Below are 20,232 nucleotides of genomic sequence, written 5' to 3'. Positions count from 1 at the left end.
CCTGGGCCTGGGGTGGGGGATGGCCTCTGCTCTGCCGCTTACACCCGCTTGCCCGTTCCTGCAGGAGTGGCCACCGACGCTAAAATGGGCTCAGAGTTGATCCAAGTGCTGGCCCTGGATGCAGATATTGGCAACAACAGCCTCGTCTTCTACAGCATCCTGGCCATCCACTACTTCCGGGCCTTTGCCAATGACTCTGAGGATGTGGGCCAGGTCTTCACGATGGGTAGGGGCTCCAGCCACTTCATGGACTATCGTCTGGAGGAGATATGGTCTGTAGGGTTACCCCAGGGTATAGGTGGCCGGCCAGCCAACCAGCTGTGTCAGTCCTTCCATTCGCCCACCCATCCATCCATTCATCCATCCTTCAGCCAGACAGCCAGCCAGCCATTATCTGTTAATCCTTTTATTCGTCCACCTATCTTTCGATCTATTCTCTAATCCACCTATCCATCTCTACATCTACCCACCCACTTTCTTCTCTTCTTCTTCCCATCTCCTCATCCATCCACCCACCCACCCATCCCACTGAACAATCCATCAGTCCACCCACCTATTCATCTATCTGTCCACCCATCCATCCATCCTCTCATTCATCCATCTGCCCACCCATCTACCCATTTGTCCGTCCGTCCGTCCATCCATCCTCCCATTCTCCTTTCCATAGATCCACCCATCTTTCCATTTGTGCACCTCACCCTCGCCTGCATCAGGCATTGCGCTAGGTAGGCACTGGGGAGCCAGAATTCTCCCCAGGTGTACAAAGCACACTTGTACGTAGAAGTATGCATGTTTGCTTGTGAATCTGCCTGTGTGGATAGCTGAGCGTCTCTTTGTTAGGTTCTAGAAGGTGTTCTAGAAGGTGTCCCAGTGGGTGTCACATTACCATACCTCCAGCTCCAGCCCCTTCCCTGCTCTTCTCTGCCCACAGCAATCAATCCAGCCTCCTTGGCCTGGCTTTCAAAGCTCCCCAGGTCTTCCTGCTAATCCCTCTTTCTGGTTTCACAGCCCCTCACTACCCTTGAGTGCACTGCGCCCACCCAGGCTGACCTGCTCACCATGGCTTCAGCCTGCTCCACGCCGTCCTCCCGTGGCCTTCACCTCCTGGAATACCACTCTGACCTCCAACTCTGCCTTCAGATATGCTCCCGCTAGCCACCCTTTGTAGTCTAGTTCATGAGCTGCCACCCCCGGTCACACAACTAGACACCATCCCTTTGTCCTCTGAGTTCGCACTGCTCTTAACCTTAATAAGCATAGAGAGGCTTGCTAAAGGTCACAAAGCTAGAAAGTGGCAGATTTTGAACCCAGGTCTACTGCCTTTTAAGAGCAGACTATGCTGTACCACTGCTGGTCATCTCTCAGCTGTGGCTGTGGAATTACGAAGCACACGCGTATGTGTAAGAGACAGAGAGGTGATACTGAGGGAACTCAGAAGCGTTCTGTAGCATCCCAGCATGGGGCAGCAGAGTCCCAAACTTGTCCAAGTTGTGTTTTAATATGCAGCACGTTTAGATAAAAACTTAGAATTCTCCAGAAAAAGTGCACCACCCCCGGGCTTTCCCTACAGGGAGTGTGGATGGCATCCTGCGCACCTTCGATCTCTTCATGGCCTACAGCCCTGGCTACTTTGTAGTGGACATTGTGGCCCGAGACCTGGCAGGTCACAATGACACAGCCATCATTGGCATCTACATCCTGAGGGATGACCAGCGGGTCAAGATCGTCATTAATGAGATCCCCGACCGTGTGCGTGGCTTCGAGGAGGAGTTCATCCGCCTGCTCTCCAACATCACTGGTGCCATTGTCAACACCGATGACGTGCAGGTACCCTGCAGGAGAAGGGTTGGGGTGTGGGGCAGTGGAGGGAGAAGGGGGACCAGGCCGCAGGGACAGGGCATTGCAGAGAGGTCAGGGGTATGAAGGGGATCAGTCATTTCCTAGATGCATGGCCTTGGGAAAGTCCTTCCGGGTCTCTGGGTCTCAGTTTCCTCATCTGTAAAATGGGAGCTAATAGTAGTGCCTGGTTCAGTGACTGGCATCAAGCTTGGCCCCTGGTGAGCATCCAGTAGGGTTGGGTTTACTGGCAGGGTAGGGCAGGAGAGGCTGTTAGAAGAGGCGCCCATCCCATCCCTCGCTCCTGCCACACACCCCATGATGCCCCTTCTCGCCTAGTTCCACGTGGACACGAAGGGTCGGGTGAACTTCGCACAGACAGAGCTGCTTATCCACGTGGTGAACCGCGAAACCAACCGTATCCTGGACGTGGACCGGTGGGTGGGCGTCTGTGCACAGCCTGTCTTTCGGTCTGCCTCCCTGCCCTAGAAGTCGGAGAGGGGACCCACTAAGGAGGCACGGATGACGCCATCAGGCCTGCTGTATGGGGGCTCTACCCCAGACGTGGGCAGGGCGGGTGGAGAGAACACGGTCTGGGTGTATGAGCAGAGCTCCACCCGCCGGAGCCTTACCCTCCCCATGTGTGAAATGGGAGTATTACAGCAACTGTGAGCAGCAGACAGGAGCTTGTGTGAAGGGATGGTGAACCCTGTAAGATACAGAGCTATCCGAGCTGGGTGCGCCTTAATCTTGCAAGGCTTGGTCGGGGGTGAATGTGGGGGCAGGCTGGCCTGAGTGGGACGGGCTCTCGGGGAACGGCCGAGGATGGGAGCTGAGGCCCCTGCCCCTCGCCCAGGGTGATCCAGATGATCGATGAAAACAAGGAGCAGCTGAGGAATCTATTCCGGAACTACAACGTCCTAGACGTGCAGCCCGCCATCTCTATCCAGCTGCCCGAAGACATGTCCGCCCTGCAGGTACCCCTGGTGACACCGCCCCCACCATCCCCTTGTTGCCCCGGGTGCTCTCAGCCACTCATGCTTGGCCCTGCTGCCCTAGATGGCGACCATCGTCCTGGCCCTTCTCCTCTTCCTGGCTGCCATGCTCTTCATCCTCATGAACTGGTACTACAGGACCGTGTGAGTGACCCCTACGTGCCCTGCCTTTTGAGACAGGCTGACCAGCCCCGCTGCTGGGACAGTCAGGGAGGCAGGCAGGGCCATGAGGCCCTGAGACGCCAGCCCAGCCGCAGCCTCCTTCACCGGCCCCTCTGCTTCTTTCCAGACACAAGAGGAAGCTCAAAGCCATCGTGGCTGGCTCGGCAGGTCAGAGGGCTGTGATGGGTGGGGAGGTGGGAGGGCAGGAGGGGCCCCTGAGGGCCTAGGGTGAGAGCCCGGGCCCCACAGGGCTGGCTCAGGCCCAGCTCCCCAGCCGGGTCTACCCCTCCCCCCACACCCCAACCCTTCTCCTGCAGGGAATCGCGGCTTCGTTGACATCATGGACATGCCCAACACCAACAAGTTTTCCTTTGACGGGTGAGTGAGAAGTGGTGTCCCTGAACCCGGCCGGGTGCACTTTGGGGAGACCCACCCAGGACCCAGCTGCGGTGAAGCCCCCGCTGCCTCTCAAGCACTGAGGGCATCATGGACTGGCTGAAACCTGGGGTGTGGGCGCCCCCTGCTGGGCCGGGTACCCCTCTCTCTCCACCGAGTTGGGCTCCCCACCCTGACTGGGTCCCAAGTGCCAGGGGGCGTAGGCTTTGGGCATCGGATACAGGGTGAGGACTCTGCACCAAAGCTGATCCAGATGGACACGTTGTCCTGGTTCTAGCAGGATCCTGAGGCGGGAGGACGCACCCACGGGTACCACAGGCAAGGGCCCTGCCTCTCACGGCCCTGAAGGCCCAGTCCTGTGAAAAGCACAACTACGGCCTGGGAAACGGTGGGGGGGTTAGGGGCGAGGCTTCAAGGGCATCTGTCCACTCGAGCCTGGAGTCAACCCCACTCCCCACCTGCAGGGCCAACCCCGTGTGGCTGGATCCTTTCTGCCGGAACCTGGAGCTGGCTGCCCAGGCAGAGCACGAGGATGACCTGCCGGAGAACCTGAGTGAGATCGCCGACCTGTGGAGCAGCCCCACCCGCACCCACGTGAGCCCAGGCCCGGGCCGGGCAGGGATGGGGTGGACAGTCAGGAGGGACAGGTGGAGGTAGCGTACGCTCTTTGCCATCGCTGGCCAAGGAGCTGGCTGGCTGCGGGGGAACCGGTCCACTGCCCTGCACGTGTGCGTGCGCGGTCTACCTCAGCTCCAGCTAACGCGCCCCCTCTCTCCCCAGGGAACTTTTGGGCGTGAACCAGCAGCAGTCAAGCCTGATGATGACCGGTACCTGCGGGCGGCCATCCAGGAGTATGACAACATTGCCAAGCTGGGCCAGATCATTCGGGAGGGGCCCATCAAGGTGAGCCCTCCTCGCAGCTCCTGCACCCAGACCCCTGGCTGAGCTCGGACTTGCTCCAGAGGATGCAGGGAGTGGGGAGGATCCTGGGAAACAGCTTTCTCCACCTCTAGGGACTCAGCTAGACCTGCCCTCCACGGGGGCAAGAACACCGAGGCAGAGAGGGGCCAGGGCCCCGGGCTGATAAGGAGCTGCTTCAGCCTGCAGTGTCCTGGAGGCCGGGACTCTGAGATACAAGCCCACGTGGGCTCTGTCTGGCCGCCGTCACCAGGCTCTGCTCTCAGTCCTCTACCCTAGGATCAGACGCCTGTACATCCTACACTCCCAGAGTGCCTTCCGTCACCCCCACCCGAGTTAGTTATGGGAGTGAGTGATGGGCGGCGCAGGCAGGGGAGGGCCTTGGTTGGGGGTTAACACTTTCCCTCCCCCAGGGCTCGCTGCTGAAGGTGGTCCTGGAGGATTACCTGCGGCTCAAAAAGCTCTTTGCACAGCGGATGGTGCAAAAAGCCTCCTCCTGCCACTCCTCCATCTCCGAGGTAGCGGGTGGGCCGGGAGCTGTGTGCTGTGCCCCAGCCCTGGGGGTGCGCTCGCTCTCTCTCTCTCTCTCTCTCTCTCTCTCTCTCGTTCATCCTCCTCAGAGTCTCTGGAGATCAGCAGCTAGGGCCCAAGACTGCACTGGGTGGGGGCTCAGAGAGTCAGACGGCGGGCTCTGCTTCTGCTATCTGGGCTCCACAGTGGGCTTCCCCAGGGGTGGGTGGGTGGGTATTGAGGCAGTGTTTCTTAGACTTCAGGAGCCCCAAGAAGATACCTTTGAGAGGTGATATCATTTTAAGAAATTGGCTGTAGGGTCAAATAGATATACATATTTATTTGCCTGCAGTGATATGTCAACACTTTAGAAAGTCAGACTTTATCTAAAAACCCAGATTTCCAGCTGGGCCAATATTCTCAACTGGAGTAGCTAAAACTGAACAGCTCCACACAGGACAAAAGTGCCATTTGTGAGCCTCTGCTCTACCTTATTAATCCCCTCCAGCTTCAACTGTGGACACTTTCCAGCTGGCCACAGTTAGGAGCTGATCCTGCTTAAGGCCAACGTGGTAACCAATCCAGATGCCACAACCGCAGTCACAGGGTCTTTATAGATCAAAGTGAATACAGGAGATCTGAAAGATTCTCATAGGAAGCCCACGCTCCGGACAACACATCTGTAGCACCAGAAGTATCCACGGCTCCCCTCTGTACCCAGTTTGAGAAACACTGCCACAGGCCGCACAGGCCTGCTGCAGCACGAGCCCAGGGGTCCTCGTGTGCAGCAGGGAGGCAACAGGCCCATAGCAGGTGGGACTCGGGGCCATCCACCTGCTCAGGGCCTGGGCCTGCCCTGAACATGTGCGGGTCCCGGCCTCTTGCAGCTGATCCAGACTGAGCTGGAAGAGGAGCCAGGGGAGCGCAGCCCCGGCCAGGGCAGCCTGCGCTTCTGCCACAAGCCACCTACGGAGCTCAGAGGGCCAGGCGGGATCCACGTGACGCACGGCAGCACGGGCACGCTGCTGGCTACCGACCTCAACAGCCTGCCCGAGGACGACCAGAAGGGCCTGGGCCGCTCGCTGGAGACGCTGACCGCCGCCGAAGCCAGCGCCTTCGAGCGCAACGCCCGCACCGAGTCCGCCAAATCCACGCCCCGGCACAAGCTTCGCGACGTGATCGTGGAGAGCCCCCTGGAGATCACAGAGCTATGACTAGATGGGGGGAGCCCGACGGGTATGAGCAGCCCAACCCCACCCCTCCCGGGGCGAGAGCAGGGGCAGGACCTCCGGGCGGGGGAGGGCCCTCCCTAGGCAGCTCTGGGCGCGCAGCCTTGGGTCGGCCCAGAAGCAGGGCCCACGTCAGCCGCTCAGATTCCACTTTTGCCAGACGCTCATTCGGCATCTGATCTCTACCTTCATAAAATGTTATTTTTTTAAGAAAACCAAACAGAAATGGTGAGTATCTAAGAACGAGGTAAGGAGGGTCACCAAGAGGCCAAGCTGGCCCTCTTCCCCTCCCACCCCGCCTCACGGCACAGGCGTCCAGCACCGGGGAGGGAGCCCAGAGCAGGCATACCCTGCCTGGCTTTGACTCTCTGACCCCAGTTCAAGTCCCAGTGCATTTCTGCCACATCCCTGGCCGGACATCCAGGTGGGGGCAGTGAGTAATCCCTGCTTCCCCACACAGACATGGTCATTGTCAGCCAACGGCATTCTCCCATTTCACTGGCTTTCCAAACGTGCCGGGCTCATAAAACGACTGATGTTCCCTTGGGTTTTGAATATAGTGTTCGTGTGTATTCCTTTTTTAAATTAAGTTATTCCCTCCATATTCTCCCCTTGGTTTTGTTCAACTGATACGCACTGAACGTTTCTGGAATGGTCTGAATTTAAAAAAAAAAAAGTCACAAGGAACCGGCAATTCACTCTGGCTCTGGTAAACCACCCGTGGGGGTGGGCCGGCGGGTTGCAGGGGTAAAGGACAGGGCAGCTCTGGACCCACCTTTGGGGGCACTCCCCTGCCCACTGCTGGCCCCAGGTGTGTCAGGGAGGACCAGATGGCATTTTCTTTCTCTGGCCAAACGGGGCCACAGGACTGCTGGGCACTTACAGGTTCACGGCCTCGGAGCGTATCAGCAGCCACTCTTCTGGCTGAGGTGTCACAGAAACACTCGGCCTCTGGTTGACAGACTTTATTGTTAAATCACAGAAATTTTAGTGCAAAACAAACAAACAAAATCGGTAAGTTCATTTAGTAGCAACTGCGCATCTTGCCGTCTCCTGGCAACTGCAAGTGGAGGAGAGGATGCAGCCAACTGGAGAGAAGGCAGGGCGACGGCTGAGGCCCCAGGCCAGCAGCCCCTCTACCTGGAAGCCAGAAGCTTAGGAGCTTGTCATCCACATTTATTCGCAGGTCAGAGAGACCATCTACGGGGGAGGGGGAGGTCAGAGGGAAAGACCATCTACGGAGGGGGGGGGTCAGAGGGGAGGGGGCTGTACCGCCCAGAGCAACGGCGGCGCTGAGCAGCAGGGTGGACACAAGAGCAGGCATGACGCAGTCACCACTGTCCACACGCACAAAAGCAGGCCCCCAGGACCTCCACAAAGAGCTAGCAGGTTACATTCATGCAGGTTTTTTCCCCTCCCACCCCAAACCACAGAACTCCAAACACAGCATCAACCGGGAAAGACGAATCAAAGGCTGACCCAACGGTAGCAAGCCCGGCCCCACCAGGTCTCCTGAGCGGCTGCTTCCAGCAGCTCTATTACAGTGAGGACCACATTGTTTGTTTGTTTAAAAAGCCTAATAATTATTCTGAGCCTCTCATCTTTCATGTAAAACTGCCTCTGTCTGGCAGTCAGCAGGCCCACGAGGAGGGAAGGTCCCTCCTTAGAGCAGGCCTCCGGAGCCCTCAGCACCCAAGGCCCATCCAGGAGGACGGACAACCTCAGTCAAGAGGCTCTGGCTCATGCCCACAGCCAGAGCCCCGTCTCCTCCGGGTAACCACCATGCAGGGACAGACTCAAGAGACCTCCAGTGTACGGTATGTCGGCATCCATGTAGCAGGGAGGAAAGGGACACTGAAGCAGCTACGCCAGCGGCCTGCTGACAGCAACGCTAAGATGAGGGCGAGAAGAAAGGGACTGAGGGAGAGGGATCCTATCAATCATTTTTATAACAACAAAGCCAACAGATCTGTGTGTTCGTTCCCCCAGACACAAGCAGGAAAAGATGCTGCAGTTTCTCTAAGACAGACCGCGCCTTCTAGTTCCACACGTGACGCTTGCAATGCTCGACAGCCTGACAGGAGAGAGGAAACAGTTTAGTCTGCAGGTGACAAACGCTATCCCTGGCCCATTAGTGCATCAGCCGGCACCCAAAACTGGGACCCGCTATCCTGTCCCAGATCAGCCGGGATGGCACAAGATGCTACTAAAGGCCCGGGACAGCATCTCATTTAAACTCGGGATAGTAGGTGGCTATGAGTTTTGGGGACTCGTAAGGCAAGAGTCCAGAGCAGTGGATGAACAGCACCCCTGCAGGTAGGACCCCCTTCCTCTGGTTACACACCTGAGCCCCTGCCTCGAGGCCCCCAAGGCAGAACTCCTCACCCAAGAGTCAGAGGTATACATCAGCTCAGGCCAGCTCAGAAACGGGCCCGGGCACCCAGGAGAGCGACAGAAATGCACTCCACCGGTGGGCCTCACCCTCCTCCCTGCAGCGGCCCTGACGCCGGCTTACCGGTCATGAAGACCCCCCCACGAGGAAGTTACGCAAAAAGGAACATTAAGTAACAGAGGCTGAGCCGAAACGTCCCCACCCAGGAAAGCAGCATGGGTCACCCCCGTAGTGGCTGCCCAGCCAGGAGCCAACTCCCAGGCTGCTCAAGAAGAGCTCCGCTGGGCCCTGGGTGAAGATTCAGGCCGGGCGCCAGCCAGGGCAAGAGTGACCTAAGAGGCGAGGCCTCCTGCAAGAATCCGATGGGCTTTGTGCAATCCCTCGGGTGACCTCGTGCATATCTGACACTGTCACCAGGGGGCTGAAGGTGGAAGCAAAGAACACTGCAGAACATCCACTGCCACCGCTCCCTCCTCAAAGACGACAATGCAGTGAGCCCGGCTTTTGCTGGTGCCCATAAGTAAGCCTAACTGCCCCCCTGGGCCTCAGTCCCCCTCCCCTACCCAGCTCCCCACCAAAGGAGTCTGTTAGAGCAGGTTCTCCCTCGAGCTGCCTGCCTGGCGGGGGTCCTGGGGCGCAGTTGCTGAGCTACTCACGTTGCACAGGGCTGCCGACTCCATGTTCTGGCACCAGTAGCTCGGGCCCCAGACACACTTCTCAGTTCCCAAAAGAGGCTTACGGGCTGGGGGACAGACTCCAATTTTCTGTAAGGTCAAAGGAAGGGGGAAGAATTAGGTCTGCCCAGCTAATCCTTTTTCAAAACTGAGATGATTATCAGCTTCTAGAAGCAGCTAGAATCAGAGCTCTAATAAGCACTTTCCAGAAAAGGCAGGGTTGCCGAGGCAAGTGGTGGGGCCTGGATGCCTGGTTCTCCCACACACCATCCCCAGACTCTGGCCCCGGCCCCAAACCTCAGAGGAACCCTTCCAGGGTCCACGCAGCACCTCCCAGGTCACGCTGCCCAGGAACCCATACCGGCCCAACGCCGCTTACCAGGCACACAAAGGAAGGGTCCAGCACGTCCACCAGGATCTCTATGAGCACGGGCTCGTACTCCGTCACAAACTGATCACACTGTTAGGGAAACAGCAATGTGGGTCTAGGTGGGCCCAGGCAGAGTGTGGGGCGCTGGCCGTGCTCTTCTACCAGAATTCCTGGCCTTGCCAGCCCAGTGGGCCCAGGGCCTCCCTGCCTGCCCGGGTGACACACCTACCCCCACCTGCTCATGTTCTTTTCCCCCTAGTGGCTCCACTTAAGCCAACAGAGCACCTTTAAGAAAATCTCAGCGGACTCCACGCCAGAGGCAGAAATGGCTGCTTCTCCCTCAAAACTTCAACCAGCAGCACACTCAGCGAGCTACCCAGCTCCTGCATGTCCCAAGCAGGGTCTGACATTCTGGCCGAAAGCAGCCCACAGCGTACCTGCTTCTGGTACGGGTCAGGCAAGAGGCTGCAGCCTTTCTCGAGGGCAGCAAGGATCTGCTCCTTCGTGCTGTTCTTCTCCAGGTTGCGCTCCAAATAGGTCACCAGCTTCTTGCACACCTCACAGAAGCCACCGTCCTTCCGCGGCATCACGTGTGCTATGCAAGAGAGCACAGGCTCAGTGCTGGCAAGGCCCTCCCCAACCCGAGAGGGGCCGGCCGGCCTCGCGCGCACTGGGCTCACCGGTCAGCGCAGGCAGCCCCCGGCTGGAGCAGAGATGAAGCATACTGCACACCAGCTCAGGGCTCGCCTCCTGCAGGAGGATCGACAGGATGGAGCTGCCGTAAGTGTCCACCACCTCCTGGCACTCCTCGGATAAGGACGAGGGCAGCTTCGAGCACACGCTGTCCAAAGCATGAATTATTTCTTCCTGAAACACAAGAAGAGAGGCTCATGTGAGAAGATGGGAGGCTGCGTGGGGTGGGAGAGACTCTGAAAATGCTGATGTGACCAGGGAGCCAACAGCAAGGTGCTGTTTTCTCCCTCAAAGGCTAGACCTACAGAGCAGGGCAAAGAGGCTGCCTCCGGCCCCAGCCCAGAGGGATCCGCTGCTGGGAAGTGGTGGTTCCGACTCCCGGGCTGGTGTCCCATACCCACAAGGGCCAAACCCAGCTCTCGGGCTGGGTCCTCCCACCACGCCATTCTGGCTCCAGGGCCGGGAGCGCTTGCGATGGCAGCATTTCCCGAAATCCCCGTACCTCGGTCCTGTTGTTGTCAATCAGCTTGACCACCTCCTTCACCACGTACTCGCACACCTCACAGTAAATATCAGCCTTCGCCGGGACCGGATCCTTCTGTTGAAAGGGCAGAAGAATACTAACACTGAGGGCCTCGCCTCACTCCTCGGTCCTGCTCCTCTAAAGGAGTGGGGCAGAGGCCAGGACGGGCTAGCGTCACACAAAGGCCACTTCCTGCTGCATTCAGAATGGGGTGTGGCTTCCTCCCAGTGTCCAAGCCCCAGTCCCTGCTGCTCCTAGATGGTGGGAAACCTGTCCCTTTCCCCAGTCCTCTACCACCCCCCCAAAACCAGGAACAGAAGCAGGGAAACTGTCCCCCAACCCCAAAGAGCTGTCCATTCAATGTCCGTTTGCTTGCAATCACCTCATCATTCAGCATTCATTCTGGGGAGGCGAATGGGGGAGCAGGAACAGAGAGAGGATTCACTATGAGTCTACTGTTTAGAAGACAGCGTTTTAAACATGTTTCAGGTCTGCTCTTGCGTTTCAAGTCTCAGCGCCTGAGATTGCTTTTCCAGAGCCTACCGTTGATAAAACAATACTGTTGAACACAATTTTCTGTGACAGTGGCCACATTCTCTGGCCGTACCACGCAATACAGCAGCCGCTAGCCACATGAGTCTACTACTAAGCACCTGAAATGTGGCTAGTGTAACCAAGGAACTGAATTTTTCTTTTTTTTTTAAATGTAAGTATCACATGCGGCTAGAGTACAAGCTATAACTCTCCATCTTCTCCAGCCACTAACTCAGTCAGCAAGGTGGGCCAGAGCCTCTGAGCGTCTCGGCTGGACAGGAGGGGCGGCAGCAGCGCTTCCGACTCTGCCAGACACAACCCTTGTGTGGTCCACACAGTACACGTGCCGAGAGAAGACAACAGGAGGAGACGAGACAGCTAAAGGTCAAGTGACACTGACATGGAAAGTTCTGGAACAAGAAGTGCACACACGTGCCATGTGATAAGACATCACGTGGCTGGGCGCCTGTTCTGGAAACATCAGTTTGTACCACAGCCACAGCATGGGGAAGGAGGTGGGCGAGGCCACAGAAAGCACATCGGAAAGGTTCGGTCGGAGCCGGGCACTGAAAAATGATTTCGAATGGTGTGCTAAAAACGTAGACTTGATCCCATGAGCACCGGGGTTTATAACCAAGGAGATAAATGTACGAGGGCAGGGGGCGCTACATCAATTTAGGGGATACTGTAAACTAATGGTAAACTAATGGTCTCAAACTCAAATACCTTTAAAAGCCAAGCAGGGAGGGCTTCCCTGGTGGCACAGTGGTTGAGAGTCCGCCTGCCGATGCAGGGGACACGGGTTCGTGCCCCGGTCCGGGAAGGTCCCACATGCCGCGGAGCGGCTGGGCCCGTGAGCCATGGCCGCCGAGCCTGCGCGTCCGGAGCCTGTGCTCCACAACGGGAGACGCCACAACAGTGAGAGGCCAGCATACGGCCAAAAAAAAAAGCCAAGCAGGGAGCCAAAAGAGTGTGTGCCTTGTAGGGTGTGACAGTGTGGAGTGGCGGGGCATCACAAAACCAACGGCACCAGGTACCTTTATGGGCTCCACCAGCTCCAGGGCAGGGATGACGTTCTCCGAGACCACCTTGGCGGGCACCAGAGTCTTCATGGGCATCTCCTTCACCTCGTCACAGAACCCAACCAGCCCACAAATCTCCTTGGGCTGCTAAAAAGAGCACAGAAGCAGCAGTGAGAGGCAGGCCCAAACCACCACCCCCTGTCCCACGCTCTACACACAAAGTCGGGGTGCTGGAGGAACATCCTAGACCCAGTGTCAAAGCTGACTGCCCCCCAAAGAGCCCACATTAAATCTAAAGGGGCTTGTGCAAACGCAGATGCACCAGTTCCACGTGGGGAAGGAGGTCATGCAAAGCTCTGAAGAGTGATCAGACAGAACTACTATCCGCTCCAGCCGCGGAGCACCCAGGGAAGCAAAACTCCTGGCACCTTTCAAGGGCAATCGAATCAACTCCAAGGACACCTGGTCTGTTTTTCAGCTCAGCTGGCTCGCCCTCAGGAGGAGGAAGTAATAAGCTACATGTTCTTTCTAGAGGAAGAACTACGATGCCCATGAACTAACAGAAAGCCAAATGTGTTAGAAATAAAACCGTACCGGATCTTTCAGTAGCAGGACCCTTTAAAATCATACATTAAGGGGAAATACTGGCTTGTTAAAAAGCCACATTCTACGTTCACAATTGCACTTGCGCGCGCACACACACACACTACAAACGAAAACCCAGTCTCCCCATGTCATGAATCTTTTCAAGTCACAAGGTCTCCAGATCCCCTTTCCCCTCCAGATACCAAACCACAGAAGAACTAGATAGTTTGGACAACATCTTGACCATTTCACTACGACAATGGCCAAGAGCAAGTGAAGTATACACACTTGGTATACTTTGTAAACAAATGCAACTAGCTCTGGCCTGATGGCATTTGCTCCCACTGGCAAATCATAAAGCAGCGGGAACAGGATTGCTCAAACGGGCTCTGTTAGGGGGAAAGAGTAGCTCATGGCTATGGTTCATCTTGTTTTAACATGCGGAAGGCTCTAAAATTAAACAAGGCTGGAGAATTCTGAAAAGTATATCCTAGAAGTATCCTATCTCTGGCAGGCTTGAAGAACGGGCAAAAATCAGAAAGTGGTTGAAGATATAGCAAAAGCTTTTTAGAAAAAGGACAAAGATGAGGAGGTGTGGCTGCTTTGTCTCAGATCAGCTTTGCCGCACTAACTCCCTGAGGAGGCCTAGGTGAAAATTCAGATATTTCAACCAAAGTCCTCTCCTCTTAGACTTCATAATACCTTTGAAAATCTTTAATTCTAAAAACGGATGCCAGTACTCAAAGGAGGGCAGTGCTCACTACAACCCCGAAAGGGCACTGGCTCGGTAAGTCTAGTCTGGGGGCTCGGTCCCCACGTGTTGCCCCCAGTGGCCTGGCTCCTGAGTTGTCTCGTGTGGCTCCAGAACCCAAAGGACCCCGTCACCCAGAGGGGCAGAAGCCATCGAGAGACTGTTTCCAGTTCTCTGGAGCCAACAGACAGGGGGACAGTCTGCTGGCTATCTGCAAAGGACTTGCTCATGCAGCAGAAGCATTTCTGGGGCGAGGAAAAACACGACCAATGACATGCAACGCTCTCCTGAATCATGACAGAAACAAGGTGTCCCACTGAAGCTGGGCCTGCACTGAAGGAAGCTGAGGCCACCGATGGTTCCCCGCCACACTGGTGGCCTGCACGTGGCTGGCTGGGCGCTGACTGCAACCAGAGTGCAAGGCTCTGCGGGCCTCATCTGCTGGGCCCCCCTAAGGGGAAGTGAGGCCCCTGGCCCCTCCCAGGGCTGAACCACACGGGAGAGATGCGGAAGCTCCCTTGCCAGCCAAGTTATTAACACGGAGAGGGAGCCTGCCTTTCCCAATCTTTCCTTGTTATCTGTCAGAGCTGACGATGCCGTACAGAAAAAGATGAGCAAAATTAACAACAAGCAGCAGCAGACCCACTACTACAAGCAAATTCCCAGCACATACCTGATCCTGCTGCTGAACAAAAAAACAGGAAATCGGAGATGAAAAAAAATGAGAGAAAGGAAAGGACACAACAGTTAAGAAAAAATTAAAACAACAATAATCAAGCAGTTAACCAGGTATAAGGATGTCTGTCACCAGAAGTTTAGGTGAAATGCCCTTCCGGTCACCTGTCAGCAACCTACCTTGTTCCTACTATTGCATGCACATGGGGACCCTGAAAGCTAGTCTCTCCTTCAAGGGTCAGACCACACTGCCCCCAGAAGCCTGTTGGTGCACCATCCCCACGCCCCTAACACGCCACGGCAAAACACTGAGCAGCAGGTCCCCAGAAAACACGTTAGGAGGGGCTTTCCTTGCTCAGAAGCCAAGCCCACCACGCCTGCAAGGCCCTCACCTCAGACTGGGGATGAGCGGCCGGGAACAAGACACAGGGCTGCTCAAAACAGGGGCGTGTGTCCGAATATCTAATACACCCGGAGGGGTCAGGAATCCCCAGCCCAGGTCTCAGGGCAATCTGCCCCCAGGTGGCCGAATGCCAGCCTGGAAGGCTGGTTTGACAATGCAGGCATACCTCACTTTACTGAGCTTCACAGATTTTACAAATTGAAGGTCTGTCGCAACCCTGCTTCAAGCAAGTCTACTGGCCCCCATTGTTCCAATAAATAGCATTTCCTCACTGCATGTTTCTGCGTCACATTTTGGTAATTCTCACAATAGTTCAACTTTTTACTGCTATGACTCACTGAAGGCTTAGATGATGGTTAATGGTTTTTAGCAATGGAGTATTTTTTAATTAAGGTATGTACGTTGTTTCTTTAGACCTAATGCTACTGCACACGTAACAGACCACAGTGTGGTATACACGTAACCTTTATATGACTGGGAAGCCAAAAAATTCGTTTGACTCACTTTATTGTGATATTCACTGTACTGCAGTGGTCTGAAACCAAACCTGCAGTATCTTTGAGGTAAGCCTGTGTTATTAAAAGCCCTGCCCTTTGACTCAGCAATTCCAGTCTTAGTTACCTATCTTAAGGGAAAAACCAGGAATGCGCATGTGTATCTACTTGTCCCTGAGGAGAACAAACTCAAGGACTGTAGGCCAGTCTCAACATAGTTGGGAAGTCAGCATGACAGAGAAAAAAAGGACAACTCGCCCCTCACCCACTGCAGATCAGATCTCAGGAGGCCAGTGCATCTTCCCCATGTAAGGATGCCTTCAGACCTCCCTGCCCTGTACAGTTTGCTGCGTGGATCGAGCTGGCTTCACTGTGCTTTCTGGATATTTTCTACCTCTAATAATGAAGGAATGCCCCTACCCCCTGGATGCATGAGAAGCAAGTGCAGGAGTTACGGGCTCCAGCAGCAGCTACAGCTAACACTGCTGCAGAGTGCAGGACCAGCTCTGGGAGGCGGATGCTCCCGCCTCAGAACTCAGGCTGGAAGACAGCAATCCTCAGGCCTGGCCTAGCTACAGAGCAGACTATTCCCAAGGGTCCCAGAATGAAAGGCAGATGCTAGAAATCTGATGGCCAGCTCACATACGCACCGGCAAACCAACCACCAGGAAGCCAGCAGGGCAGTCCCGGGGGTCAGGCTACTTCAGCCTTTCCCCTACCTGGGGAAGGCAAGGGGGAGGTACTGAGTTGCAGGTGGACAGTCTGCTGGTCAAAGAGGGCTCATTCTGGCCCAATTCAGTACTTAAAGGTAAAAGGGAAACTAAACCATATAATTTTCAAAATCCTAGAAATCACAGTTTGAGACAAGGAAAAATGCTAACAAGGAGCTTCCCCTGCCACCTACCATATGCATCACCATTTGGATAGCAATTTCCGAATACTGGCTGATATAGTTCTTGCACTGGGGAGAGAGAAACAGACTGTTAGCGAAACTCACTGCTACAACAACACAGCAAAACCCCACCCTTTCCAACAGTGTCAACAGGTGAGTATCAAGCAAGTTTCCAAGAGTGGAATCATCAATGCCTGCTCTGGGCAAGTCTCAATAAGATAAAAAATGGCAATCTGGTTACTCCATACCTTACAGGAAAACACGTGTGCAAAAGTGTTTTGAAAATGTTTTCCAAAGGCCCTTAGAGATGAGGTCCTCCAATCTTCTTTTATGGCCCATACTTTCCCCGAGGTCACACGGCAACTACTCAGGGGCAATTTAGAGTGAGTGTGGCTACAAGATACACTATGATGGATCCGAGATTACTTTTCAAATCCGTTCACACATTCTTGGACAGGATTATAAAGTTTAAATCCAGTATAATCCAGTTAAGTTATAATGATTTTCATAAAAATCTAGGTATTTCCTGCAGACCCTATCTGGTCATGACTGGGGAGCCTCTATACGTGAGAAAACAGGGTGATATGACAGCTCTCAGAGAGGTTAACCTGGGGAAGCCAACTGACACAGCGAATATACCAAGATACTTCAACGAGGCTAAAAGATTCACAGGTTTTAAAGAAAGTTAACAGAAAGGAACCCTTAGCTCCCAGAGCGGACTTCTTACAGCTGGCCTCCCCACGTCCAGCCTTGCAGAGGTTCATTAGTGGTCGGGTACTAAATGGCATTTTGGTTTTAGACATCAATCTCATGAGTGTGGGTAATGGGAACACGGTCCAAGACATAAACCCCCCACGGGGCTAACGAAGAGTTTCTGAGCCTGGAGGACCAACATTCACCAAAGTAAGGAAGGCATCCCGGGTGAGCCTCTTACAAGCCAGGCGCGTGGCTTCCCCTGGGCAACCACCCTGCTGGCGGCGGGGACAGCACACCTAGAATTACGAATAGACAACAGTCAGGCCTTAGAACCAGAACAGGGTTCTAAGTGGTTCTACTGTTGTTTCTTAAAGTTGTGGCGACTGCGAGAAAAAAAAAAAAAATCTTCACAAAAGTGGTCTCCTTCTCCTTCCACTATTTTGTCCCACGAGTTCTGTTGCATATCCAAACTCAATTAACCAACCAGGTATTTAAGTACCCACCACATATCTGGCTGCTTTCTGGGAACTGGGAATTGTCTGAACATCTCTTCTTCAAAGCCCTCAGGCTGGAACTTGAAATGGCGCCCCAGGAAGTGAACTTTTCTTGCCTCCCCCACTGCTGTCTCCACAGCCCAGCTCCCTGGCCCAGAACGTCCTCCGATGCCTGAGGTAAGGCTCACCATGTCGGCCATGCCAGGCCCCAGGCGGTCGCACTCCTCCTTGGCGTGGTCCACCAAGGCCTCGACAAAGCTGGAGTTGGTCCTCACAGCAGTCTGCACGTCAGTCACCATCTGAATGCAGTCCTGGCAAACGTCCCCATCAGCCTAGAGACACAGGGGCAGTTGGTCTGTAAACACTGCATATTCCTAAAAACAGCTAAGCGTGTTCAGATTCCGACATGCTCGTAACTGCAGCACCAGGGGTGAGTCCCTGAACTGTTCCTAATGTGTTTTTACAGGCTCTAAAGGGACTGACAGGTTTAAAATCAAGTGGGCATTGATTATAGTAAAGCTTAACAGGAAGGGGGAACCATCTCTGCGTCTGTTAGATATCCCGGTTCTTCAGAACCTCCATGCACAACCATCTGAACGGTGGGTTGTGGAACTGCAGAATCAAGTAAAGGAATAAGGCCCCAGTCTGAGAGCTGTACGCACACGCCGCCCCCTTTCGTGTCACAGCTCAAACCCAACCAAAGACAGGGCACGGGGCCCTGGGCGGCCAGGCCCACTGCCTCACCTTGTGCTGGGGCTTGCTGTGGGGCCCGTCCTGAGGGTAGAGGAGGAGGGGCACGTTGGCCATGAAGGGAGCCACCACCTCAGCCATATCCAGGTCCGGGATCTGATTGGACTTGAGCTGGTTCTGGTGATTCAGCTCTGCCAGGTGCTTCTGAAGAGACTCACAGAGGTTGAGAGCGGAGCACACCTCCCCGGGATGGCTCTGGGGGGAAAGAGGCACAAGTGGAAATCCTCTCCCCAGAAGGAAACAGCCCCCCTGGCGCCTTCGAATTCTCCCTTTCCTCATCTCCTGGCATGACTCACGTGCGCACGCCCAGCTAACAGGCGCATCTCAAACCAAACCGCCCGACCTGCTTGGCCAGCCCCACGGCTCCATTATGACAAATGGTTCCACTCCCGGGGGTGCCAGCCACCAACATGGAAGACATGCCTAACTCCTCCCCTCCACCAGCAAGTCCAGTCCGTTTATCCACTAAGACCACGTGCAGCTGTCCGCCTCCACTGTCCCCATCAGATCTCACACCTGACCGTCCTGCCAGCTCTTGCAACTCCCAATTGGTGGGACCCAGACCAGACCAACCCCTTTGAAAAGGGGTCATCTCACCTCTCCCCGTGAAACCCTCCAAGACCTCCCCACTGCACCGACAATCCTGAAACAGCCTGAAAGGTCTTGCGTGATGTGACCCCTGCTTTCCTCACCAAAACCTTGGTCCCATCTCAGGACACTCCTGCCCCACTGGAGGTTTTTAGGGTCCTTCCAAATTCCACAAACCTGGCTCCTTGTTCCTTGCTGAAAACCCAACCTCTGGCACATGGTTTATGCATAACAGATACTTACTGAATGAAAGTCCAGCATCCTTGTAGCTGACATGAGTTATCAAGTCAGCACCTATAACTGTTATACCAGTTTACATTCCTTCATTAATTCTATGAGTTCCCATTTCCCATACCCTCCCCAACCCTTGAACGTTACAAGCAGAGTGGTCTGCATTGCCAAAGCCATTCTGGACGAAAACTGTACAAAAGATCTGGTGACGAAATCTCAGTCTATGAACGGACTTTCCGTTTTAGTCACTGTAATCTGGTCTGGAACCTCCCCCGGGCCCCAGAGGTGCCTTGAAGGAAGAGTCTATCTACTCTCCATCACGTACCATTTGTCCTTTAATCATGTCCAGGATGACCGGGAGGTAGGAGTCGACGATCTCCTTGCAGGAGGCAGACATGTTCGGCTTGGGCAGCCAGTCGCAGGTCCTCTCCAAGTACACGAGGATCTCTTGCTAGAGAGGACAGAGGCAAGGGTCGGACCAGGATGGACTCCTTCTCCACAAACGGGCTGAAAGCAAGAGGCCCTCCACAACTCCAGAAACGTGAAGGCTAGAAACAGTGGCCCTCGGGGAAGAGGACCTGGGAGAGGGCTAGTGTGGAGCCGTGGCCCTGCCAGGTCAGGGAGGCAAAAAGCAGGTGCGAGCAGTATTCAGAACGAAGATCCTCTGACCTGCGGTCTCACTGGCACAGGGAATTCTGAGCAGAAGTCACCAAAAATGGACCTAAAGGTTAACGGCATATGATACAAAGTCCCGATCAACCTCGGGCATTTGACGCCTAGCCCAGGAGTCAGCAAACTAGGGCCCGCGGCCCGTTTTTGTACAGCCTGTGGGTAAGAATGGTTCTTACATTTTTAAAGGATGGGGGTGGGGGACGTTACATGACAGAAGCAGTCTGTGGCCCACAGGACAGTTATTTCCGACCTGAGCCTAGACCATTCCTCGCTGGACGCCCTCAGTCACGGCTCTGTACAGAACCGATGCATGTGGCCACACGGCCACCGCTCACACGCGGTCACACACCCTGGTGGCGGCTCACCTCAGTGGCGTTGTCTTTCAACATGTCACCGGCTGCAGTGATGACGTCTTTGCATATGTCGCAGGGAAGGGATTTCTAAGAGGAAGGAACACGAGGGAGAGAGATCTGTATTCGTAGGACATAACTCACACCGCACACAGCTGAAAACTGCCACGGCCGTTTTCCTGTTGCATCTAACCATGGCCATCTCTGACACACGGGCACATCCCGGTCCCCCAACCTAGGTGAGAAGCACTGGACACCGCCAGGGAGGCTTAGATGTGGCTGATCACGCTACGCTGTGCTTCTGCAGGATAGAAACCCTTCTCCTGTACCCTCTACACCCCTCAGCGCCTTGCTCAGTGCACACGGCACAGGCTACATTTCGCATTCATGCTCACAA

The 20,232-nt window shown here is 55.0% G+C and overlaps 2 protein-coding genes across 3 annotated transcripts in view; one reads left to right on the top strand and one right to left on the bottom strand.

The window, feature by feature from the left end:
- The window catches only part of LOC307175651 (cadherin-23), a 33,646-nt gene extending 26,790 nt beyond the window's left edge, over positions 1-6,856 (top strand). The window contains exons 21-31 of the mRNA XM_079900972.1: positions 65-226; positions 1,571-1,827; positions 2,176-2,273; positions 2,693-2,813; positions 2,896-2,975; positions 3,121-3,161; positions 3,311-3,371; positions 3,854-3,983; positions 4,170-4,292; positions 4,721-4,825; positions 5,705-6,856. Coding sequence (XP_079757098.1) covers positions 65-226; positions 1,571-1,827; positions 2,176-2,273; positions 2,693-2,813; positions 2,896-2,975; positions 3,121-3,161; positions 3,311-3,371; positions 3,854-3,983; positions 4,170-4,292; positions 4,721-4,825; positions 5,705-6,031 — 1,505 coding nt within the window. The 3' untranslated portion in view covers positions 6,032-6,856. The remainder of the gene's footprint in view (positions 1-64; positions 227-1,570; positions 1,828-2,175; positions 2,274-2,692; positions 2,814-2,895; positions 2,976-3,120; positions 3,162-3,310; positions 3,372-3,853; positions 3,984-4,169; positions 4,293-4,720; positions 4,826-5,704) is intronic.
- A 139-nt stretch (positions 6,857-6,995) lies between these two features.
- The window catches only part of PSAP (prosaposin), a 34,060-nt gene continuing 20,823 nt past the window's right edge, over positions 6,996-20,232 (bottom strand). Inside the window, exons 3-14 of one of the 2 annotated variants that reach the window (XM_079900966.1) lie at positions 19,851-19,925; positions 19,139-19,264; positions 17,989-18,189; positions 17,433-17,576; positions 16,067-16,123; positions 12,270-12,401; positions 10,678-10,773; positions 10,163-10,349; positions 9,920-10,077; positions 9,492-9,572; positions 9,095-9,202; positions 6,996-8,120 (exon numbers count right to left, since the gene is read on the bottom strand). In XM_079900966.1, coding sequence (XP_079757092.1) covers positions 8,085-8,120; positions 9,095-9,202; positions 9,492-9,572; positions 9,920-10,077; positions 10,163-10,349; positions 10,678-10,773; positions 12,270-12,401; positions 16,067-16,123; positions 17,433-17,576; positions 17,989-18,189; positions 19,139-19,264; positions 19,851-19,925 — 1,401 coding nt within the window. In that variant the 3' untranslated portion in view covers positions 6,996-8,084. The remainder of the gene's footprint in view (positions 8,121-9,094; positions 9,203-9,491; positions 9,573-9,919; positions 10,078-10,162; positions 10,350-10,677; positions 10,774-12,269; positions 12,402-16,066; positions 16,124-17,432; positions 17,577-17,988; positions 18,190-19,138; positions 19,265-19,850; positions 19,926-20,232) is intronic. The other variant, XM_079900967.1, reaches the window with a different exon arrangement.

The sequence above is a fragment of the Stenella coeruleoalba genome, assembly GCF_951394435.1.
Source record: "Stenella coeruleoalba genome assembly, chromosome: 16".
NCBI classification, from domain to species: Eukaryota; Metazoa; Chordata; class Mammalia; order Artiodactyla; family Delphinidae; genus Stenella; species Stenella coeruleoalba.
The sequence above is the reverse complement of the archived record's forward strand: the minus strand, read 5'-3'. Positions and strand labels throughout refer to the sequence as shown.